The 25275-nt window shown below is 48.4% G+C and overlaps 1 protein-coding gene across 1 annotated transcript in view; it reads right to left on the bottom strand.

Moving 5' to 3' along the window:
• EBF2 (EBF transcription factor 2) overlaps positions 1–20802 on the bottom strand; it is a 190620-nt gene extending 169818 nt beyond the window's left edge. The window contains exons 1-6 of the mRNA XM_037038665.1: positions 20291–20802; positions 17720–17876; positions 16572–16635; positions 16230–16285; positions 15672–15745; positions 9602–9670 (exon numbers count right to left, since the gene is read on the bottom strand). Coding sequence (XP_036894560.1) covers positions 9602–9670; positions 15672–15745; positions 16230–16285; positions 16572–16635; positions 17720–17876; positions 20291–20421 — 551 coding nt within the window. The 5' untranslated portion in view covers positions 20422–20802. The remainder of the gene's footprint in view (positions 1–9601; positions 9671–15671; positions 15746–16229; positions 16286–16571; positions 16636–17719; positions 17877–20290) is intronic.
• Positions 20803–25275: the final 4473 nt, after the last annotated feature.

The following is a 25275-nucleotide window of genomic DNA, read 5'->3' as shown; positions in this document are numbered from 1 at the left end:
CAGAGCACTGTTCTTAGACTCCCTTGACTCATCTACTTCCTGGCAAATCTGCTCTTGAATCACATCACCCAGTTTTACAAGGAAGAAGCCAGAAGTGGAAGCATACCATTATGTGTTCTGAATAACCCCGTACATCTCATCGGTCCTCTGACCTTCACTGGGAATTGGCCCAGAGGAACCTACACAAGCATTTTGAATGAGAAAATACTGGTAAAAGTGAACTGGTTTCAGTCTTTTCCCCTCTTTTCTAAGGAACTACTTGTAAATGGTTTGTATCCTGGCCTCTGAGTTTCTGCTTTCTCACAAACATCCAGGCTACTAAAAAATTCACAGATTGCCAGATGGCACAACAGCAGTTCTTTGCAAGGGATCTGAGCTTTCCAGTGAACAAAGGACACATACTCATGGGGACAAGTGGCAACATCAGCAAAAGCTTTAGAGTGTTGGGTGCATTAGGGGAAGGGAAGTGGGGTATGGAGAGGGGGGAAATGGGCCTCTCACCTCCAGGGAGCGCTGCTTGGCAGGGGAACCTCCCAGCCACTGCTGGTGGTGGAAGAGGGCAGGTTCAGACGAACTTAAAAGAAACTAATTCAGGAACTGGGATATTTTTATAGGAAGTCACAAAATTTGAAGTCTGCGCCTATCTCCCTAGTTCCTGGTGGCATAGAGTGATGGAAATAATGTTTAAGTTTTGGCAGGTAGACTGATAAATTCCCAAAAATGTCCCCAAAAGGAAAACATTCATGAACTAGTGTAACATCTTCCTGATAGATTCCCCTACTTCTGTTCTCCGTATTCCAATCCATCCTTAAATTTCTCTCTCTAAAATATTGACCTGAATGCGAGATTTTGTGATGTAAAATCCTTTGATGTCTCCTCATAACCAACAAAATAATGTCAAACTATTTTGGTATGGGCCTGGAATGCCTTCCAAATAAGAACCCAGATAATCTTTCCATCTTCTCTTATTATCCCCCTTCGCACATATCCACGCCCTTCTAATACCACAAGCAGATTCGGAAAATTCCTTTCTTTCCACGTGCCTTTTCCTGCACATTTTCCTCTTCCTAGAATGCCCTTTGACCCCAACTCTGTATGTCCACGTTACACCCATTACCCCACACACCTCTTCCTAGACAAAAATCATCTTCCCACTTTGGATCCTCCAGAGTTTTTCTCTCTACCTCTTTTATGACACTCTTTACATTCTACATGGCATCACTCTTATTTCTGCATACCCTTTGTTTTTCCACCTGAACTCTAAGTTCCTGATAGGAAAGCATGGTGTCTATTCAATCTTCTTATCCCTAAGAGCACCTTGCAAAGTCCATGATATAATGGGCCCTTGAAAAATATTGACTGATTAAATAAGGATTCATTCTGCCTTGCAACCAGAAGTATCTGATCTTGGCATTATTTTATACCTAACAGCCACAGGTGAGTAAGATGCTAAGCAGTTGTCAAACACAAGTAGTTACAGAAAAGATCCTATATGAATTGGCAAAGGACTCCGTCATCCAAACACTTTGATGCTTGGCAACCCAAATTAGTCTGTCAACTGATATTTGCTGAGTGCCTGTAATACCTAAGCCACTGGATGGACACTATGGAAGATACAGGATAATAACTGCTGTGATATTTGAAGCATCTATTAAATCATGCACTGTGTGGGCACCTTACATACACTAATGTATTACTATAACAACCCAACATATCACATAGCTAATAAATATTAGAGTCAACACTTAAATGACATATGATGCCAAACATTCAAGAATTACAGTATAGTTGGGGAATGTAAGCTAAGCCCAAATAAGTAAAAACAAACAAACAAAAAACCCATACCCACACATCCTAACCAGAGCAAGCACATGTGACAAGTGTCAAGTGAAAAGACTTTGACTACAAGACTAGATATCTTTGAGGAGGTAGAATATGAACTAGAAAAGAGAGAGGATTTATACTAGCAGAGAGTTGGGGGGTAGGTATTCTGGATAGAAAAGTTGTGAGCCAAGAGAAAGAAGATAAAATACTCAAGAGCTGTTCGACAGAACAAACATTTTGATTCCATTTGGATTCACAGAGAACTGGAAAGCTGGAATCTATCTACCCTCCACTTACCTAGTGTTCAGAACACTTTTCACAGTTTCTATTTCTTTGTATGATTATTTAAGTTGTCAACTCCATGAGAACAGGAATGATGCCTGTTACATTCCCTGGAGCTCTGTCAGTAGCAGGAGTCAGAAATATTTGCTTACTAACTGAACAACAGAAAAATATGACTAAATCAAGAATGATGGTGTGAACCAATGTATAGATGACTAAGCTAGTTTGTGTCAAATCCAAAAGCTCTGCAAGTCTAGGAAGACTAGTCAGTCAAGTAGGGTAACTACCATTCTTGAAAACTAACACAACCAGAGGAGTGAACATCATAACTTTTCAGCACCACCTCTTGAATCGGGACCAGGAGAGTCATTTTCTCAAAGGAAGTTTCATTTCTTCTTCACCACTTGGCTCGGGTCGTCATCTGGTGAAGTGCTTTAACCTAAAGGGACATTTTTTTCCTTCACCAGCAAGTGAACAAGACTCCTTTCTCCTATACCTGTGTCCCCCTGAAATGACTAAGAAATTAGCAAAGGTTTTACCCAAAAATAAAGGAAGGAAAACATGAAAGAATGATACATTCACTTGGGGTAGATAATGTGTTTTCAGTGAAAAAAATCTAAACCCTCCCTGAGGGAATGGAACTTTCACTAAAAAAAATCATTGCCCGGGGCCAGGCTTTTGTAGACTTCACAGCACTGGTCTCCCCTCCCCTGGAGATGGGGCATCTGGGCAGAGGAGGCAAATATTAATAGGTCCCATAAATTATTGATGAGCAAGGATGATGACTTAGCATGTCTGACACCCCAACCTGGGCCCTCAGCTAGAATCAGGGCACTTAGAGCTGGAAGGTAATGTTAAGATCACCCATGAATCCAAAGCACTTTGTTTTATACCCAGGGAGACCAAGGCTCCATGAGGCAGCCAGCGGCCTCTGTAACATTAAGCAGCCAGTTAGTGAATGATCTGGGGCCAGAAGCAGGTGCCCCGGCCCTCGTATAAGGCTATTTCTACTACACCATGATTCCTCTCTGTCACACAGTTGATATTTCAACCTGTCACACAGTTGAATATGACATGTATAGTCTCCGAGTTAAATGACACTTCAGGGACAAATGACACCCACCACTTCCCAGAGAACAGATCCCTTCTCCAATGTTTCTACCGGGAGTTCTTCCAGACCATTCTCACCAATGTTCCCATTCTTTGACAGCTCTGAATTCTGGGAAGTCTTTACTTCTATTACAGCAAAGTCTTCTCTGCAACGTCCACCCATTGACCACAGTCCAACTTCACCACTGAAACTAGCTATGTGACTTTGGCCAAATTATCTAACTCCTTAAGTCTTATTTTTTCCTCTGTAAAATTGAGAATTTTCTCAGCCACTGAAGATTAATTAAGAAGATTATTTAATACAAATTCTTTACCACAATGCCCAGCATACACAAGTGCCAATTAAATATTAGATAAATGTTGAGCATATCTCTTGTTCATCCTCAGAGACAGAATTCTCATTCAGGAGGTCTCACTACTGATAGATCTGACTCGCCCATTCCAGGGAGAGGGAATGAATAGGGTTACAAACTAGCCCGAGTGGCCTAGGATGGCAGGAACCTGCTAGACTTTGTGGGCATGAATCTCACCAAGAGGTGAAATCTCCCTACTTCCCAAACACTGCTTCTGTGCTGAAAGACCCAGTGGGGTTACAAGCAGAATTTACACCACAAATCAAGAATGGATTCTTATCAATTTTGTTTAATAAATTAACAAAAAGAAAAACTTCAGGATTCAGGATTAATGCCATACCCTCTAGCATGCAAGAAGGGCTTTACTCCCCACAGTGATTGTCTAAACTTTCCTATCCCACAAATACCTCTTTCCTGGAGTTAAGTGGTACACTGGAGAGAGGAATGACCCAGAGGAAAGTGGATTCAAGCACCTGGAAGAAGGCAGTTGGTGGGCCAGAGACAGGCAAGAAAAAGACGTGTTAGATGTCCAGGGAACGTGAACAAGAAGCCTGGACCAGAGGAGAAAGCATCGGCTGACGATGCCTACAGAGATGGTGGCAGAAGAAAACTTCATTTAAAAGAAAAAAGGCATACCCATTAGGATGGCAACTCTCAAACAAAAAACAAAAACAAAAATCTGAAAACAAGAAAATAGCAGGTAATGTGGAGATATAGAGAAGTTAGAACCAGCACAATTTACGATAGCCAAGAGCTGGAAACAACCTAGATGCCTATCGGTAAATGACTGGATCAAAAAGCTATGCTACATTTACACAATGGAATTCTATGCAGCAGAAAGGAAGAAGGAGCTCCTACCCTTTGCAAAATCATGGATAGAACTGGAAAGCATTATGCTGAGTGAAATAAGCCAGGCGATGAAAGACAAATACCCTATGATATCACCGTTAACAGGAATCTAAACAACAAAACAAACAAGCAAGCAAAATATGACCAAAGACACTCAAATACGGAACAGGCTGTCAGGGACCAGAGGGAAGAGGGGAGAGAATCACAGGGGAAAAGGGGATGGACTCACATGAACAAGTATAAAGGACACATGGACAATAACTAAGGTGGGGGTGGAAATGGGAGGGAGATGAGGAGCACTGGGGGGGCAGGGCTGGGAATATAAGACAGAAAACTGTACTTGAACAAGAATTAAATAAAGGAAAAATAAAATAAAAAAATAGAACCTGTGCTCTTGGTACAAATGGGAAATGGTGCAGCCACAATGGAACTACACAGCAGTTCACTGAACTACGCTATAGTCCAACAATCCCACTTCTGGGCAGACACCAAAAAAAACCCTGAAAGCAGAGACTCAAAGAGACATTTGCCCACCATGCTCATAGCAGCCTTATTCACAAGAGTCAAATTCTGACATCTGCTATAACATGAAGGAACCTGGAGGACATTATGCTGAGTGAAATAAAGGACAAAAGCTATATATATAGTTCCATGTATATTCAGGTACTTGGAGTAAGTGGTCAAATTCATAGAGACAGAAAGTAGGTGGTGGGAGGCCTAGGCTTGGGAAGAAGGGGGACTGAGGAGTTGCTGTTTAGTGGGATGTAACATCAGTTTTGCAACATGAAGGAGTTGTCTAGGTGGGTGGCTTTATTGGTTGCACACCGGTGTGAATGGATGTCATAACTCTGAACTGGAGACTGGGTTAAGACGGCCAATTTTATATCATGTATATTTTGCCACAATTAACTTTTTAAAAAGAGGAAGATAGTATCAGGAAAACCCCTCACAGGCAACTGAACACCAAATATTTCTGAGGAAACCTTTTGAATGACAGTCATTCTGTTGTTTGTTTGGCTTCTTGAAAACGAAAATGAATACAAACACATCAGCTCTTAAAATGGTCAGAAATAGAGGAGACCTATGTCCCAAGACAAAAGACTAGATTTTCTCATATTTAACAAACAAGAAATAGGTTGAAACTGCCCTTTTAATTGAAAATATCACTTTGAATGGTGTGGCTCAGTGGATTGAGCACTGGCCTGTGAACCAAAGGGTTGCCAGTTCAATTCCCTGTCAGGTCACATGCCTGGGTTGCAGGCCAGGTTCCCAGTAGAGGGTGCGTGAGAGGCAACCACACATTGATGTTTCTCTCCCTCTCTTTCTCCCTCCATTCCCCTCTCTCTAAATATAAATAAATAAAATTTCCGTAAAAAGAAAGAAAGGAGAAAGAAAGAATCCTACCAGCATACACATGGACAGAGGCAGCCTTCAGAGATTCAAAGAGAAATCTTGTCCTCTCCACCCATCTGACTTTTAATAGGGCTGCAACTAACAGGACTCTTTTTTTTCTTCTCTCACACTGGTGACATTCTCCCTAAAATCCTCCTCTCATGAACTACCAGATGACCTTGAGCCCTAGAGTTTCAGTACATCTACAGAAGATTCCAGAGAGAGAGAGCTAAGCCCATGAAAAACTATGTTGAATGAGACCTTCTCTCTGAAACCACAGAATGCAAATGAGTTTTTATTTTATTTTATTTTATTTTTTACCACACACAGCTCTTCATAGACAAGACTGAGGTGGACCACCACAGTCAGGATGTTGTTTGCATTGTTGTTTTTGTTTTGTTCTGTTCTGTTGGGTTTTTCCAAAGAGGGACTTTGAACTTTTACACTAAAGCCCACCAAGCCCTCCTCCGCTCTCCGCAAACACACATTTGACACGGAAGGAAGGCCCTGCTAGGTGGCGCTGGGTCTCACAGCAGGCTCTGTGGGGCTGCACATTGGCCTGGCTTTTTGGAGTGGGGTGTGGTGCCCAAGAATGCATGAAAGCATGCTGGAAAGACAACTGAAAATAAAAATTAAATTAATGTTTCTAGAGAGATCAAGCGGGAGTAATTTAAAAGGGAAAAAGAGTTCCCGATCTGGACCTAAGTCTTAGGAAATGGAGAACTATGTCTCTACAGGGGCCGCCCTGTTGCAAAATCCAATGATATCCAACTAAGGAGCCTCAAAGTAGCAAAAGCTATTTTTTTAAATATTTTCAAGCAGCCTGTTACTAACTGAATATCTGCCCAGGATGCAGTCACATGGGCTAAGTGAAAGGTCAAGTTGTTTTCTGGTTGAGCTGGAAGTCGATCATGTCAGCAGGGTAACATGACAGAGCATGTCTCTTTGGGGTCAAAAACTCTGATTGGCCACTGATGAGATCAAGGGCACTTATGGGATGAGCTTCCTTGCCATTCTGTTATATGTCTTTGACTAATAAAAATGGAATGACAGCTGAATTAGTCTTGTCAAGTACACTTTGGCAGGCAGAATTTTGCCAAACCCTGGATTCACAGAGAGAAAAAACAAAGGAGTCTCGGGTGGTGAGAAGTTTGGGACCTGCTCTGGGGCCTCCTCTTCCCCTCCCCCGAGCACGCACAATTCCCCGGGAATGAACAGGGTTCCCTGGGGCCACAGTGGAGCGTGCCTGGTGTGTGAGAAAACTCTGAGAGAGACAGTGTAAATTAACTGCATCTGGTTAGACTGAGCCAGGAGGGGGAGGAGATAATTAGTTGGCATTGTAGGAACGAGGGCAAAGAAAAGAGTTCTATATTTACTCAGAGGAAATCCAAAATAGACTACTTTGCACCCGTTTGGTGTTCACGGGTGATCTGGACACCTCCCAGTCAGTCAGCAAGCGTTGAACCCAGAGACCAGATGCACTGCTCCACCAAACCTGTGATGATGCCACCCACCCAGCCCACGTCCAACAGACCAGGGGAGAAGGCCAAGGGAAGCCTGAAAGACACTCAGCAGCAGTAAAACAAGACTCTGGTTTTACTTCAAACAAAAGCCCTGCAATGAACAAACCAAATAAATGCATCTGTTTATAATAAAATGGGTTGTCTAAAAACCTGATATTGATCAATTCATAGTGCCATTTGGTGGGTATGTGTAAATGGGAAACATTTTGGAAGTAACACATATTTCAAGTGATGCAGAGGCGCCATGGGGCTGTTTTACTGTGCAGAGGATGAGGAAATAAATGCCATGCTCCCATAAGCTTCATAATATGCTGCCAAGATAGAGTTTCCACCTTCTTGGAAGAATTCAAGACATCCTAGCACCAATGACAAAGGCATCATATGTGAAAATCTTTTCTTCCATAGGTGCAAAAAGACTACTTCCTTTTGTACATATAACATGTGTATGGCATGGAAGCACATGTAAGCATATTCCGCTGTATCCGTGGGTGAAGGTCTATGTAGTTTCTTGCATTAAGAGCTCCTGCTCAGTGCAGAGTCATTAGGATACGTGCTAGTGAGGTGTAAGGTGCAGGTGAGCACTTACAGATTCACAAATGTTTCTGAAGCTGCATTATGGGGTGTTTATTACAAGAAAAAATGTAACAAAGATGAGGTTTGGGTGCCTGCTGGAAAGGACAGCTGAAAAAGACCAGATGAAGATTAGAAAGTTTGGGATGCATGCTGGAAAGGACTAGCGCTGTGTCGAGGCTGCTCTCATGTCCTTCTGATTCTCCCGGAGGTTCCCAAGGGTGGCCTGGAAGGAACGCCCCATGCAATCAGCAAACCCAGCTCACAGAAGTCAGAACAGAGTGTGCTAGGGGAAGGTGACTGTGGCAGTGAGTGGGGCACAGGCCAGGAGTAAGGACACTGTTTTTCAGTGCCAGCCCTGCTCCACCCAGCTGCACACACATGGGCAAACCATGTCACCATCCCCAGGTTCAGTCTCTTCATCTGTCAAGTGAGGAGGATGCTGACCCCAGTGAGGGCTTGCAGTTCTTTAACATTAAGCTTCTATGCACTTTCAGGAAAATAAAAGAAATTCCATATGAAATTCCGTATGGTTCCCTAATACGGGTCTCATGTGGACCTCCTGAGATGGCGAAGTCACCAAGCACACAAGACAAACATTTTACACTTGGCTCTCATCCTCTCCTGAGCATTTCAGAGAATGCTGCGGGACTGTCATGCTGTTTCTGTCACCTCCTGAAACCCACGGGAGTGGGCAGTGCCCTCTAGCCTTTCCCTCCATGACACCACTGAAGAACAGAGGTGCTGAGTGTTTCGTCCAAGGTCAGCAGCTAGGACAGAGTCAGAATTCCAGCCTCCTTGTTCCTAGGGCTATGCTATACTTTCCACGAAGAAACCAAGCTGGCTTTCTGGGAAGAATGCCAGAGGTTCCATTCTCCCAGCTGAGAATTCACTGGGATATTGGAATAACAACTTTGGAGACTGTGGTCTCTCCAATCCATTTCAGGACCTGGCTAGAAACATGAAAACCCAAAGAAAGAAGCAAGAGGGAATTATTCTGTTTTTTAATGAAAGAGAAAAAATTAGGGGTGGGAATATGGGATTTCTTAAAAATTACATGATTGCTAGAAGTTAATTTGGTATTTCTTCGTTGGTTTGTAAGTTCTGTTTCCAATCACAAAAACAGACAGCTGAGGATGCCGAAATCACATTTCAATGAATTAGCATCTTGTCCCAAAGAATCTTACCCACTCTGAATATCACAGAGAACTCAGAATGCAATCCCTGTGGTAGAAAGGAATCTCCCTCAATGCAATAGGGAGCTTGTCACAATCCCCTAAACCGCCATCTAAATTGGAAGTCTTCAAGCCCAACAGCAATCACTGAGAATGATAAAGGGGCTGCCACTCACTGGAGGCACACTGCCTCTTTTAGGAAGCCGACCGAGGCCCTGCCCTTCCAGATGGGAGAGGTGGCACCCTCTCCCGCCCTTACCCCACACACACTTCTGGTTAGGCTGAAGCCAGTGCCCCGGGAAAAGAATCCCATCACAGATATAAAGACAAAAGTTCAAACTGGAAGGTTCTGACTTCTTCCAAGAAAGGCCAACCAGAACAAGAAAATACATGTTGAAACTACGTCATGCCTTGAAGATAACATGAAATGAACCTTATGGCAAAGCCCATGTGATCAGTACTCAGAGCTGAGATTCACAAAGGAAAGAAAGCAGAGATGATTTTCAAACACTTTTCCCCCTACCTGTCGATGATGACAGGGTCTGAAGGAGTCTCGTTTCGATTTCCACAACTTTTCTTTTCACAGCATCGACTGTGGATTGGGAAGGAACCAAAAGAGTAAAAGAAATTGGTTAAAATCAAGAAAATACAATGAGCATAGAGTGTAAGAATATTCACAAAAGTGAGTATATGCTGGGTAGCATCTTCATGATCAACCGCTTGAGAGCAGAATTTTCAGCCATGTTTAAAAACAACCGTGAACTTGAAGCCTAAAGACATTCACTTAAATTCTCACTCTGTGACTTAAAAACTGGGTAATTCTTAGCAAATTACAACTTTCCCAAGAGCAGTATTTGTAATCAGAATCATGAACAGCTAGATTTAAAAATCTATACAGTTATTTCCAGCTCAGCATTGAATGATCTTATAACTGTATATTTTAGATCTCTGTGTATTAATGTATATTTGAAGAAAGATGGAAAAGGAAAATGTATAAAATAGACCCCAAGCAGCTGACCTGATTATTGTCAACCTTATTGCTCAAAGAAACTCAGTGTCCTTTATAAACATGCATGCATGCATTTACTTCCATCATTTTCTAAATATGAAGAGCAGAACTATGTTGTATACTTTAGACTAGGAAGAAAACTGTAACATGATAGCTCCAGTTACTGTCACCAAGTACGGAACAGAAACGGCAATGGATGTAGAAGTCCATCTTGAAAACACTGCCTCCCCACACTTGCACCCAAGAAGGGCTGGCTGCCTGGTGGATACTGCAAAATGCAGGAGAGAAGGGAGAAGTCCTGGAACAATTACAAAGATAGGAAGGACTCCGAAGGACCTGGGCAGAGAGCAAAATACTCCACATAGGAGATCCAGGCAATCATAAAAGGGCAACGGAAGTTTGCTCTGGAGAAGGAATGGAACGTGACCTCCCTGTGTAGCCCTATTGCTCCTGTTGGGACCACAGACCCCTGAGACCCTCTCAGCTCATGCAAGTACAGGGGCTTATGCGAAAAGCATGATCATCCACCCTGGATGCAGAATATGTCCAATAACCCTTAGCAACAACAACACTGCCCTCCCCATGGTAGCTTATCTGTAGCTGAAGACTGACTGATGCAGCCCAACCAGAAAATTGTTAACACAGGAATCAGACCTCGGAGCCTAACCCAGCTCTGTCCCAAACTGCCTGCATGAATTTAGTCTCATCTCTTTAACTCCTCTGGGGTTTGCCTCCCTCTATATAAAATTAAAATATTGGACTAGGTTGTCTCCAGCGTCCCTTCTAGGTTTCAGAAGTCCATGAGACTATGAGGTTCACTGGGTGCCCTCCAAACACACCCAGGGGGTAAGGAAGAGATGGAGGCTGTGCAGCAGCAGGAGACCCAAAGGCCTGACGGCCCAGTGCCATAGATTTGCCCTCTGGTTCCCTGCAGCACTGTTACCATCTCAGATCCTCCACAGAATAATAAACAAACAAACAAACAAACATTTTACAACTTTTAAAATCCATCTCTCTCATGCCAGGACATATGGATTATTTAGTGAGCAATTTACCATTCTCAAAAAAAATAGACTATACTTCAGAGAGCTGCTTAAAATATTCTGCTGAATGGGCACAATGAGGGTTTATGAGATTTACTCAAATTAGTAGGAAGTAAAAGAAAAATTGTCTCAACTTCCTTAAATACCAGAGCTTGCCCCTGGGACTTTCTGAAATAATATTTTGCTTTTGAAATTATATTAGGCCTTAAGTTTTAATATTTCAATCCATCCCAAGATTAATACCAATAAAAATGCTGGCCAGCTGCTCTGCGCCCTGCACCCAAAGCCCCTGTGTCTCTTCCCAACTCCTACTCCCACCCATTTCTGTCTCCACCTCCCCTTTCTCTGTGGGTAAGTCAACAGAACCTCTGCAGCTCAGGCAAAGCTTTGTTCTTAGCAACGCAATTTCAGAAGCCCCATACCTGCTAGTTACCTAAAGCCTTCTACCTAGGCTCCCCTCTGACGCCATCAGCAAGTCAATCTGACCCAAATGTGCTTGATGCCAGGTACAATTTCATTCCAACGGCACACACTATCAATCTGTTTAGCTGGAGAAGGAATGATTCTTGGGAAGCTAAGTTTGCAAAATTGCTCGGCTGAATTCAACTGCTTTCCATAGAAAGTTTCTCATGAGGAAAAGAAAAACAGATAAAAATGTGAGCCTGGTGCCAGTGTAGTACCATGTGGGGATTCAGCTCAGGGACGGAAATGATATTTTTAAAAAATGCAGAGAAATTTCAGGGCCCGGACTTCGATTTTTCCAACAGTGCCATATTTAATTATAATCTCTAACCTCTAATGAAAAGATGTAGAAGACACTCACTTGACCATTGCACTATAAGAATAAAGGGATAAGAACAACAGGACTGGGCTGTATTTGCCCCGTTTGAGACCTTCTTAAAATTTTTCTGGGTTAGCCAGAGCTAATTCTTGTTTTCTTTCTTTTTTTTTTTTTAAAGAAAATTTCTCATCAACATGTCCTAGTTATTCCTTATTTGGTTTCCTAAATGACATTCAGCCATCATGCCAGAATGCTAAGAGAAGCAACGGAAAGTGGAAAGTGAAAGATGTTCATGAACTACCTTCCCCCAAACAATCACTCTGGGGTCAGGTATGTGGATCGTTGAGAGAGGGAACTGAGTCCCTGAATTACACAGATAACAAACTCACTTCTCCCTTCCCTTTGCCATATAGTCAAAGCCTGAGTGACCAAGTTCAGGTTCAGTTACTTTCATTAAAAAGGCTTTTTAGGGTTATTTCCTAACAAGCAAGTCTGTAAGTCTGAAGTTCTTGCTTAGGAAAAAATAAATAAATGAAAGAAAGAAAGAAGGGGAGGAAGGAAGGAAGAAAAAGAAGGAGGGAAGGAGGGGAGAGAAAGAAAAGAAAGGAAAGAGGGAGGGAGGCATGTAGGAAGGAGGGAGGGAGAGAGGAATTAGACAAAGAGAAGAGGAAACTGAACCTGACACTAGGGAAAGACAGTGTTCCCAAACTACCACAGCGAGGCTCAGAAGTGCCCTTTTCCCCTAATGAATGAAAATGAAAGCTCTTCCCTTACTCCTCCTGGGCTTGGCTTGTTTGGTTTATTTTATTCTAGTGCTTGTTTGGAGAACCTTTTACCTGAAATACTCTCCATTTGCTAATAGGCCTCTTTCATCCTCCTATCTCTTCATGGGGTCTTGACAGAGAAAGGGAAAAAACATGAGTTGCGGGGGGGGGGGGGGGGCGGGATGAGAAATTTTATCCCAATCCTGAATCTTACCTGAATTTTTCAGAAAGGATAAAAAAAGGTGGGAGAGGGATGGCTGGAGAGGAAAAAAAGCCCCGGTCATGGACACAGAATGTCCAGTCAGCCAAACTCCTGCTCAGGAGGAGCCAGTATGCCCTTTCCCCTCCAAAATCGTTTTTTAAAATTCAACCCTCAACTTTCAAAAATCTGTCTCTAATTTCAAACTCAAATAAGCGCACAGCATGGTGGCTTTTGTTTTGTTTTCTTCTCCCCAACTCCTCCCTGCGATTGCATAACAAAAGTGTCTAAATTCACACCATCTGGCCCATAAAGACACTGGCCCCACTGCCCGGCTGGCCCATCTGATTAGGGCCCTGTCTAGCCTACGCCTGGTGGGGAGAAGTCACAGCTGTGGGCTTTGCTCTGCTCAATACAACTCTGTTATTAGCCAGCTGTAGGCCTTGAGACGACTTCTGTTCAAATTATAATATCTTTTAACCCTCTGAGCATTTGAGGGCACGGGGTGGCTGGCAGCAACATAACAACTAGATTTCTCCTTGCTAATAATCGGCAAAACGAACTAAAGCAGAGGAGAGGGAAGCGGAGACAGTTGGAGAAGGAAGAAAAAGTTATTCCTGAAGCAATTTATATTGTTTCCCTCCTCAAAACTAAATGCTACTTTATGAACTTTTGACTAAAGATTACAGAACATAAAACCATGCCAGAAAATTTGCAGGTATGCCCAAGAACACCCACCAGACCAACGAGACGGAGCGTTGAACGAGATGGCGAGGAAACGGCCCCTCCATCCCTGACTGCTGTGACTGGCTCCTCGGACGAGGAGAAGGAACTTTCCCCCCCAACAGGCGACCCAACCAGCTCGGGATGGACACATAGAATGAGAACTTGCCTTTCCCATGCGCCCAGCATTTGACACTACCCCAGCTCATCTCCCAGCACGCACGAACACACACACTCCAGAGACACTGCCCACCCGTGGGCCGTTTGTTTACTCATAATGAATGCTTGTTTTAAAGTCTAGTTTGGGAAGAGAACAGCAGAGCATCTCTTTCCAGGTCTCAAACGCAGGGAAGTTACAGTACATTAAATTTTTATATTGTGTTACTAATGCAACCTAAACTAGAAGCTTTAAAAATTGATGCTCCTACTTAAACAGCATAAAATGAGGAGGATTTGATTGGGCTTAAAAATAAAAATGTCAGCCTTAAATACAGCTGGGTAGGGCATGTAAGTATTACTTACATTCATCAGACAATGGGCCAGTTTGGAGTTTTCTTTCCTTTTAAGAAGATAATCTTTCCAAACAAAGACATTTAAAAGTATAAAGAAAAATTTTTAAAGAGCACCCCGCCATTAACCAACAGAATCAAAGTGTTCTCACTATTTAACCTAGGTCTTGCACGCAAGTTCATCTCGGAATTGTTTCCTTTTTAAAAGGATCTGTCAAGGGGCCCTGGGATAATGAAGCAGGTCTCTGCTTACTCCATCGGCCAGCACTTCTCCCGGCTACTCAGGCAAGGAAGCCCCATTCCCTTAGCTCTGGCAGAGCTGAACTTGGCATTTGGCAAGGTTTGTTTTTCTAATACTTGGTCAAAACCAAAACAAGCATGTCTGATTGTTATGTTTCTCCCTGACTGGGCTGGGAGGGAGACGGGACTGCCAGGAGCTGACCATAAAAACAGTCTAAACTACATGAGCCTCGACCCACAACCACCCAAAAGTAGCAAGTCTGGAGTGGGGAGACACCCGCTGAAGCAATAGGGGAGTGAGGGAGAATTGAGGCTTTCTCCCTAACCAGAGATTTTGGAAGAAGAAAAACATGTATGGAAGAAAATATTTACATTCTTATGCTAAAATCACCACCACTTCCCCCAGATCTCTTTTTATTGAAAACTCTCTCTCCTTTGCTGGGGGATCCCCAATACCTGGCGAAACAAGGCACTCAATAAACATTCATTGAAAGAAAGTGTATGAATGAATTTCTTCTAATTTTTTGTTTTCCTTCCTTCTAGTCAAGTAAAAGAAAGACTCAAAATGGAAGGGCTTGGTCTCTACAAAGAAGATGGGCAAAAGTGCAGAGGCTCCTGGAGACCGCACCTCTCACAACTCAGCCATCAGAATTCAGCTGTTGCTCCAGACCTCCCTCCCTGGTGGGGAGCCCCACTGATCTTCTCCCCTTCCTGCCTCCTGACTTAAGAAACCCCTCTGACAGGAGAAATCCCTGGAGGAGCAGCATCCTGGGAGGAAGGAAATGCTTCTGCAACACAGGCAAGTGCCTCAGCTGGGGGCAGGGGCGCCTTGGAAATGGGCTGTTGGACCCTCTGGTAGTCCCAGACTGTGAGTCTCCAGTGCTTTGACTCGGCAACGCCACTAGTGGCCCTTCCTTGGAAAACTACCCCGAGCTTGCCACTCTGGCAGAGAGTACCTCGTTGAGCCTCAAGTACCTCGCTGGAGCAGAGACGGCTCAGGGACAGTGGCCCTCCCAAACTTGCCTGGGGGGAGCCCCGTCGTGCCTCCCCTTGCTGCCACCAACTGCTGGACAGCAGAGACTGTCCGGGTGGAAGAAAACTCCAGAGACACCTGGGGATGAAATCCCACGTGATTCTGGGTTTCCTTTTGGAGATGCCCTAAGAGTCTGGCCTTTAGTATGGGAAGTGCGTTGTAGTGACTGGCTGAGCACCATCACTCCTGCATGTCCTGATAGGGACGCCTACCCACCCACCCGCCTGCAAGCCAGAGGCCCGCTCCCCTGCCCAGCTTGCTAACAAACCCCTCAGGACAAAGTGGCTCTTACCTGCACATGACCTCGTGTGTCAGAAGAACGCGGCACATTTCTGGATTCTTGTTTTGTCCCTCATAAGCTATGGGCTGTGAAGGAGGCAAGGATAGAGAGGGAAGTTGTGAGGGGAGTGGGGAAATAAAGAAAAGGGGGCTTCAGAGCAAGCCCAAAATTCGCTTTCCTCTCTCTGCCCACTACTTCATTAGGAGTGCCCACTGGCGGCACAGAGCCCAAGCTGACTCTTGCGAAATAATAATAACATGCTTGCCCCATCAGAACATATTTCTTGCAAAAGGCAATGTTTGGGGAAACTGAATCTTCCAATAATTGCTTGTTCCCTTCACCTGTTTGCTCACCACCCCTCACGCCAAGCACCTCCCCACTGATAAAGAAACAGGACAACTAGGAAGAGAGAAAACAATTTTTTCCCAGAGTGGACAAGATGTGAGTTGATGTGTACAGACAATCTAGTCTGACCCAGGAATTACGGAGGGTGGGGGGAGGTCAGAGAAAGGCAGGGGAGCGGGAGACAAGGTCCTGGAGAGGAGCAGCCAAGTGGACCTCTGGGCTCACCTGCTTGGTGACTGAGTCAATGAGCCTGACGTACAAGTCCTGCTCCGTGCGGACGCCTGTGAGGGAAGGGATGGGCACAAGGTAAGGACCTCCAGACCCACTCTGAAAACCCCCAACCTGTCCCCACCTGGGGCCAGGCCCAAGAAGCTGCCCAGGGCTGTGGGTGGACCAGGTCCTGAGGGCAAAGACCACCCAAACAGCTCCCTTACCCTGACTGAGCCTCTCAAAACCCTGTTCTCCCTGGGTCCCAACCACCCACAAGCTACCAGGACAAGATCAACTCGGCTTTCCTTGAAAGGGAAATGTGCGGGCACCTGGACCCAGAGGGTGAGGGGCGCTCACCGTTGCTGTAGAGGAGCTGTAACTTGTAGTGGGTGCCGTTGTTGGTCTTCTCATTGCCTTGTTCCTAAAAAGACAGCAGTGTTGGGATTCCTTGCTCTTGAGACCCCCAAATGAGGGAACAAGGAAAGAGTGCATCCCTACACCCTCCCGCAGCCTTTCACCCCGACCCCCCAGCCTCTAACAATCCCCCCCCCCAACCATGGGTCAAAGAGGCTGGAGCTTCTGCCACAGGACCACCTCCAAGACTTGCCAAGGTTCTTGGCCATTTGACCCTCTCCAATCCTCTGTCCCTCTCCCTTAAAAATGTCCTCAGAGTGCGACCCCACCAGTTGCAACAAACCAACACCACACAGCATTGCCTTTAACAGTCCCCACCCAACCCACCCGGCTCTGTCTATCCTTAGGAAGTCAAAAGGCTTCTCTTGGCAGAGAGGGGAAGAGACCTGTCATATGGAAGGGCTGCATTAGTCCCTGTCTGGACAGGACCAGCGCCTCCAGGGCCACAAAAAGCAGGGACCGAGGCACAGGGTCAGGAGGGATCTCTGGAGCGCCTACTCTAAGGCTCATGTTATACAGTGGAGACTGAGACCCAGGGAAGACAAGAGATTTCCCTTCCATCACACACCGGCTTCCTTTGGTATCAAATGCAGTTCCAAACCCAGTCTAGGTTCAGAGCCAGAGGTTGGGGAGCAGGAGTAGGAGAGGAGTCTCAGTGGGTAAGGGGGTGCCAAGGCTGGGCTCTGGATTTCCACTTGGTAGCTACCCCACTTTTTGGGAGCAAGCAGGTGCAAAATAACCAAAATAACACAGAGAAGGGCAATGCAGTCTTGGGTATACTTTGAAACCACGCTCTAGTAGGAAGGGCATTTGCACAGGTCAGTCCATGACCAGGTTCTGCTAATGACCCAGAGGCTGGGTACTAGAGCCACCAGCACCCCTGCAGCAAGTGCTGGCTGCACCAGCACTGGAGTGGGGGCAGGAGGAGGTACGCAGAAATCAACTGATTTAGAGGCTGCGAGTGAGAGGCCTCGATTTATCGTCCCTGGTGATGTGAACGGAAAAGTGTTGCAAGCGACAGATGGAATCTTTAGTGCTTCGCAGGGAGGTAGTCGTTAGGCCACCAGAGGAAGAAGGGGACTTCCACTTACTTTGTCGTTCTCCACAAAGTCTACGAAGGCTGTGCGCTCAATCTCCACCGGCTGCCCCTGCCTGTCATAGAGCGCCAGGACGAAGTGAAAGAAGTTAGATTTCCTCAAGTTGGAGGGAGGCTGCTTCTCAAAGTGGGCCCGGGACAGGGCAACTCCGCTGTGCAGGAAGAAACAGGGGGACACCGGACCCGGGAAAAGAGAAAAAGACACATTACCAGCACGCCCATGCAACCCGCAGAGGGTCAAGGGTCCTATATTCCAGGTCAAGAATCCTGGGCCCCTGGAATCTTTTTTTTTTTTTCAATATAGATTTAGAGGAGGATCCTTAGAAGAGTCTCCGTGGCCACAGGGGTCAGGTGGCAGGGCGGACCATTCTAGCCTCTGCTCATCCCAGCATCTGGCGGCTTACCCTCAGGCCTTCAGTAGAGACCAGAGGCTCCCGGCTGCACGGCAAGGCCCAGACCGGTCCTCCAGGCAGGAGCCCCTTATCTCTCCTATCAGGTGCCCACCGAATAGGTCAGGAACTGGAGCTGGGCCCCGGGCTTGGGAAATAAGTGCCTTGTTATTTCTGAAGACTCAATGGTTTTCCTTCATCTTCACTTGAGTTAGCTGTCCGCGTGCTACTGCCCACAACGCCCCTGACCATGGTTTCCCGGCAAGGCGGTGGGTGAGAACTCGGGGTGGGGCAGGAAGCCCAGAGCCCAAGCCTCAGTCCTACTGGGAGAGACCTCACCTCCTGTTTCCCTCGCTCTTCCGAAAAGTTGCGCCCAGGCCAGTGGCAGGGTGGAATCCCCGAAATCAGTCCTAGGGATCGAGGGCCACTAGGAACAACCTGATACTGGGCACTCCCCGCCTCCCCCCAGAACTGCTGAGCTCGGAGAAGCCAAAATGTTAAGAAGCAGAGAAAGTCGTCGCCTGGGACCGAGGGGAGCCTAGCTCCTGTCACATCTACCCGCGGCACCAGCCAAACTCACTGACCGCGAAACCCAAGTTGGAGGACCCGAGAGGTGCCCTCGAGCTTATTGGGTGTGTATGCACACCTCCCTGCCGACTTGTGGCGGCTTCGGACGAACTGGCCGCCAGATAACATTTGAGAGGAGACTCCGGGCCCAGGCGAGCACGCAGATGGCTGGAGCTGCCCCGCGGTGCTGGGCTCTCTGGACCTCATACCCCAGGGCGCGAGCACTTTTCACTCTTTAGAAGAGTGTAAAATTTTGCTAGAATACCCAACTCGAGCTGTCTGTTCCGATTTTATAAGTATTTGGTGCAGGGAAAGAAGGAAAGCAGGGCTGGTGTCTTTAAGCAGCTCAGCGAAGGAAATGCGCCGCGCAGCCGGCTCTGTGGACTGCCGGATTTCCCTCTGCCTGCAGACCTACGAGCTCCAGGCGGCTACGAAAAGCCGCTGCCTCCGCAGCGTATGGTGTGCCCGAGTGATCCGGCTGCGTCCCTGGCTAAGGCAGGAGGGATGGAGCCGCCGCCCTCCCCGGGGCGATTCGAGTTGTTTCCTGTCCTGCGAGGGTGGCAGCTGGTTCGCTCTACCCGGGATACCTGGAGACCATGGCCCGCTAGGAAAGGAGGAATTTCTCGGCTTGAAGTCATGATGTTGGGACTCGGAGAGGGACAACCAGGAGAGCGGATGGAGAGGCTGAAGTGGTGGGAAGAAGTTCGTGAGCTCCTCGGGGTAAGGGCACTTTCTCTTGCAGACAAGGACGTGGAGACCACAAATAGCAGCTCAGCAGAGATGATGAGGAAGGGAGAACGGAAAGTCGTCCCTGCGTGGCCCCCGGGGCCAGGCGTTTACTCTGTCAGCACGCGGACGCTGAGCAACACTGAACTTCAGGGACTAGCGGCTGGTGATTCCCTGCATTTGCGGCCAGCTCCTCTCCTTGCCTTTCTTCTGCAGTTTCTTCAACTCTTATTCCGTCGCCTTTTCTCTTTAATTTCTTCTTTCCCCTCACCCCTTCAAGGTGCTTCTGGCCCACCGCTTTATCTCTGCGCCGGGACCCTCCAGCCTGCCCCCTCCCAGAGCTCCCAGCCTCTTTGCCTTCCCAGGAAGCCGCTCCTGCCTCCCGGGCTCCTCTCGCCACCGCCGCCATCTGCCCGCTGGGCTCCGGGCCTCCAGGAATCGCCCGACAATAATGGGCAGAAGAGGCTCTCGCCAGCGGCTTGGCGGAGCCCGGCAGTTGCGGGAAAGCCGGCTCTGGTCCTCACGCTGCACTCCCGGCCAGGCCCTCCTCGCCGGGCAAAGGGCTGAGCGGCGAGGCGTTGGATGCTACTGTTATTTTTCCTCCCATAGAGTGGTCTGTGGGGAAGGAGCGAGGGAGAAACACTGCGACCCAGGCAGTTCAGAAACTCGAGTGTGAGCTGCAGGGTAAGCGTTCCCCTCACTGCGCCGACCCGCCTGCCCGAGGGCGAGCCCCAGCGCGCGGGGCCCGGGCAAAAGACGCGGGGGAGAGAGAAGAAGGAGCGAGTGAGCGAGGGGAGGAGGGACAGAGAGAGACCGAGACAGTGGGAGAGAGCAAACGAGCTAGAGACTTTGAGAGCATAATAATTGTGCGACAGTCTGGTTACCTCTGCGCCGCAACATTGGCGTCCACCACGCCGACATTCCGGACCCAGGACCTGACCGAATCCATCTCGGCGCCCAGCGATTTCTCTTTCAGAGCTGGTCCTCTTCCTAAAGTATCTTGAATCCCAAACATTTAAAAAGTCTGATCTGTCTCTTTAAAAATAAGAGTTACGACAGTGTCCTTACTGTTCCCAGCGTTGTCACCAAACTGTTTCCTCCAAAGCAATCCCCCCCAAAAAAGGGATCAAGTGCTGAAGTTTGAGTCCCTCTTGGAAAAAAAAAAAAAAGATAACCCGTCCTTTGCTTCCCGCGTGAGATGCGGATTGGTGTAGTTAAAGTTTGGGTTTTTATCCTCCACAAGTTCAGATCTGCCACCTCAGGCCCTCTGTCCTAGGTCGCTCGCATCCTTTCTGCGGCAACGCTGCCTTCAGAAAGTGATCACAATTTAGAAGCATCACCTGTTCTGGAAGAAACAGGAGGAGATTGATGGCTGCCTAATCTCTCCCCCTTCCTCCTGGTCCCCCACCTTCCCTGCTCCTCCCCACCGCTCCAATTTAGAAAAAAAAAAAAATCCCCAACAGGATCAGTTGTAAAAGGAAGGGGAAGACCCAGAGCCGAGAGGAGGCGGTGGCTGCGAGCACTTCGGAGCAGAGCTGCCGCGGCGCACGGACCCCATGAATGGGTTACTACGGCGCTGTCCGCGGGAGGCGGAGCCGCGGCCGGATAAGGAGCCTCATTTGCATGGACGCTCGGGATTGGGCGACGCTGGGCAGGCCGGCCGACGTCCTCTGGCGGCGCGCGCCACGCTCTGAGGTGAAAGGGGACAGAAAGCTGCGGACGCTGGCTGCGTCCCTGGTGTGCGTGCGTGGGATGGGGCCCCCAAATCCAGCTCTGCAGCCGGCTGGCTTGGGACGCGCTCTCTCCGTCCGGACGCGGGAGCGGGGAGCCTCTGTGGGTCCTGCCTCTAGATGCAGATTTGTGTAGCCTGCGGGACGCATAGTCATTCCCTGGGCTCGGATCTCGGGCGTGTTTGTAAGGAAGCGGAGAGTGTGACCACATGTACTTATGTTTTGTGCAAACGTTCCCCAGAGCAACCCACTTCCCTGAACGGCTTTCCCGAGTCTCCTGGAGTTACATGGTGACCCTCAGGTTCTGTGTGCGGTTTACAAGTTGTTGAGAGAGAAGGGTGTGTGAACGAAAGCGAGCGGGGGTGTGGGAGGGGGCGGCTGGGGCTCGCGGGGGTGGTACGAACAAGGCTCAAGTGCTACTCAAATAAATAGCATGTCGGGGGAAACGGTCAAGGAGCTAAGGAAAATACCCCCAGGCAGACGCGAGTGAGAGTCGCACCCGTGCGGATGAGAGGTTGCTGACAGGTCGTGGCAGGCTTAGTGCGAGAGCTGCTCAGCACCGTCCCGGGAGCCCCTCCGCCTTCCCCGCCCAGGCCCCGGAGCCCCGGGGAGTCAGCGGAGGAACAGCGGGGAGGCCGTGGGGGAGTCGCGGGAACCTCGCCTGCGGCGCACGGTCGCCCCGGCGCTGGCCGCGGGCTGGCTGGTGGCCGGGAGGCGGCGGCAGCTCCCCTAAACAGCTGAAACCCTAGACGGCTTTTCATTGCGCCGGGCAGCTCGCGGTGCCTATTAAAAATCCTCCTGGCTGGGTGTTATTTTCTTGCTTCTCCTTTTGTATTCTGATCTGTGCATAGATCTGCTGCTGAAATCTAGAACACCAGCGCGAAAACAGATTTGAAGACAATGAATGCAAATCTGTGCTCAAAGACCATCTGCCGTGGAGGAGACAAATCAGCTGTTCCTCAGTTCGAGCGGCTGTGCGGGAGCCTCCCAGCCTCATTATGGAGAGGCCCTGGCGCAACCGAGGTTACATTCAGGGGACTTTCCCCGACCCGGGACTCCAATCCGAGCGTGAATTCACTTCCGACCACATCACTTAGGTGTAAGTGAGCGCTCACAAATGAACTGTGAGAGTTTGCCGCTAGAGGACACAAGCTTTTGCAACTCGTTTGCCTGGGTGGACAGGAAGCTCGAACTTTCAGAAAACGCCGCTTTCCGGAGAAAGGGGCCCTTCTGCGACTCCGCTCTTCTCTAGGGCAAACAGCGAGCCCAGACTTCGCCGGCGGATCGCGCTAAGGAAGCGCAAGTCTGTACTCCGGAGATCCACTGGAAAAACGATGGGGATGGGGAGGGAGCGTGCTGACCCTCTCCCTACAAACCCAGGGTCCAGGCACTGGGTTACTTTAATGAGGGAGGTCGAGAACGTGAGCCGCCCCTCCTCTAGATAGTGCCTGCTGTGGCACCACGACCCCAGGGCTCTGGCTTGGTCCCCCTTGTTGATAACAAAGGCAGGGGAGCCATAAAGGGTGACTGGGCACCAGAACATGCACCACAACTATTGTAAAAGCCCAGTGAGGTGGGAGTTGTCCAAAGAAAGGAGACAGGGCTCGAAATTTGTGGGTGGTGAAACTAACTGCCGTGTTTCAACTAGGCAATTCTGTATTAAATGCAGGCTTTGTAGACATTTTCTGTCCCTGGAAAAACTAAGCACCCGAGTCTTTTACCCCGATTTACTCGCTTTATTTTAAATCTGTGAACCTCAGGTAACCACCCACCCCCATTCTCGTCCGTGGACTGTGCCCAGTAAAGGCAATACCTCGGATTCCTTGGCAGAGAATGTGGAACAACCCGTGAGCCCCCTTAAGATGTGTTGATGAGCCCCGAGATTTTTTTCAAGGGGCCTCTGAACTGCGGCACCGCGACGTTACCAAGAGAGGAACCGTGCACAACCCTAGGGGTCGCAGGGCGGCAGTGGGTCCCAGGGTGGCCCGGACCGTCTGCCCTTCAGGCTGGGTTGGCTGGGGTTAAAGGGCACAGCCAGGGTTGAGGACGCTGGCACTTCTCGCCCGCAACAGCTGCCATCTAAATTATGCCCCTCAGGAAGTGAATGAATTGGTCCTTTCTCCGGGCTCCCTGCTGCCCTCCCTAAACCAAACAGCCACGCTCGGCGGACGCCCCCACCCACAGCCACCAAAGACAAGTTCAGTGGTCAAGTGCCCTGCCGGGAGGTAGTTATAGAAAACTATGGCCCCGTAACTTAAACCTGGGGTTGGGGGAAGCCGCACTGCTCTTCGCCGGTGGCGTTGGAGGCAGCCTCTTGCGGCCCTGCAGGGTAATCAGAGCAAACCGCGGCCACCCTGCTGCGGGCCCAGTGGGCTTCGAGCCACCGGCGCCCAAGTTCGCCCTTGGCTAAGATGAAGTTTCCCACTAGCGGCGTGAAGAGGGCGGAGGGACAGGGAGACGGGGAAGCAGCCTTGGGCCCAGCAAGGCGGCGCTTCGGCCTTCTGGGAGCAGAGCGCGTTTCTGCCAACCCAGTTGGGTTTAATTAGGTTTGTGTGGCTTTGGGGGGCGGGGGTGGGCGCAGAGTCGGCCACCCGCGCCGAAGGAGCATCAGTTAGTGATGGAGTGAGCGGCGGCAGCGCAGCGCCTGGAGGGTCGTTCCAATCTCCAGCGCCTCCGGCTACCCTTGAACAAACCTTTTCGAACGCTCCACACAAAACCCGCCCCGAGCCGCGCAGGGCCCGAGCCCGCGCAGCTGCGTCCCGGGGAAGCCCGACCCGGCGGGGGTGCGGAGCCGGCGCGTGCCTCCGGGGCTCCTGGCCCTGGAGCTTCGCGTCGGCCCTCGAACTTCGTTCTGCCATTCTGCAGTTCAATAATAAGATGAACGTTATTAAGATTTTTCATGACAATCTATTTGCACAAAACCGGGGTAGGGTGGTGGCATTTACTATTTACCCTGTCCCCTCCTTTGTTCACTCTTCCCAATGAACCCTCGGGTTCTTTCTCGCATTTATGTTTTACATCTGCACCTCAGTGTCCAATTTCTTCCCGATAGGTTTTTTAAGGCCCTTTCCCCAATAGCCTTCCGTCCAGTCTCCTGGGCGCCGCGTCTCTCCTCTAGGTCAGAAGTTCGGAAATTTTCCTTAGAAAATTGCTCTCAGGGCCTCATTCACGTCCAGCAGGGCCCTGGTGAAATCAGGTGCGAAAACACCTCTGCCCCTTACAGCCTGACCTTCACCCCCACAACCAGACACACACACTGCGGCGCCTGGGTCTGTGTAACCGGAGGGACAGAGCCTGGCTCCTACGCAGGGAGTTCGATCCCCAGGGACATCCAGTCTGGGTTTTGTAAATAAGTGAGTGGCAGGTCCCCGGTAAACCCCTCTTTGAGCATGAGTCTTCCAGGTTGTTTGTTTTAGCTGGAAACTTTGCTTTTTATTCATCCGAGGAAAAATAAATAGATTGGCTCGCCTTCTCAGAACCCTGCTGAATATTTAGCTCGCAATTTCTCATGAAATATTTTGTAAAAAATATCCAACACCGCTACCACCTACTGCAAATTTCAACTTATGAACGCCGCTTTTCTAATGAAACTGGACTTGTATACTCCGTAACGGAGAGTTCCCAAGGAGGGAGGGGGAAAGAAACTATTCTCAAATGCTTGACAAATACATCAGGAAGACTCCACCATCCACACTGAAGAGTGTCACCTTTTAGGACAATTCGGTAAAAAGTTAGATTTGGTTCTTGATCGATCTTGCTTGCGTGCTTGCTTATGTCTTTTCCATAGTGAAGGGAACTCCAGCGGGAGCGGCTGTAGGAAGCTGAGGCGCCGGAGGACACTGTATAAAATCGCGGAGTTACACACAGGACAGTCGGGTCACTGCAATGAGTTTACCCAAAATGGACTGAAGAAGCCAGATTTGGCTCTATTCTAACGCTTAGTGACTCCAGACAATCTCTTTCTCAGCTCTCTTCTTTTTCTTCTCTCGCTTCAGTATGCCCCCTGAAAAACAATATCCTTCCTCCTCATTCCTTTATTCTGAGTACGGAGCTAGTGAGACAGCCTTAGACGAGGCAGAGAAGCGAAAGGTCAAGAGAACACATTTTCGAAGGAACAACCTCATTTATGAGGACTTCTG

This window comes from Sturnira hondurensis, unplaced genomic scaffold (genome assembly GCF_014824575.4).
Source record: "Sturnira hondurensis isolate 20B ecotype Veracruz unplaced genomic scaffold, ASM1482457v3 Scaffold0024805, whole genome shotgun sequence".
Lineage (NCBI taxonomy): Eukaryota > Metazoa > Chordata > Mammalia > Chiroptera > Phyllostomidae > Sturnira > Sturnira hondurensis.
The sequence above is the reverse complement of the archived record's forward strand: the minus strand, read 5'-3'. Positions and strand labels throughout refer to the sequence as shown.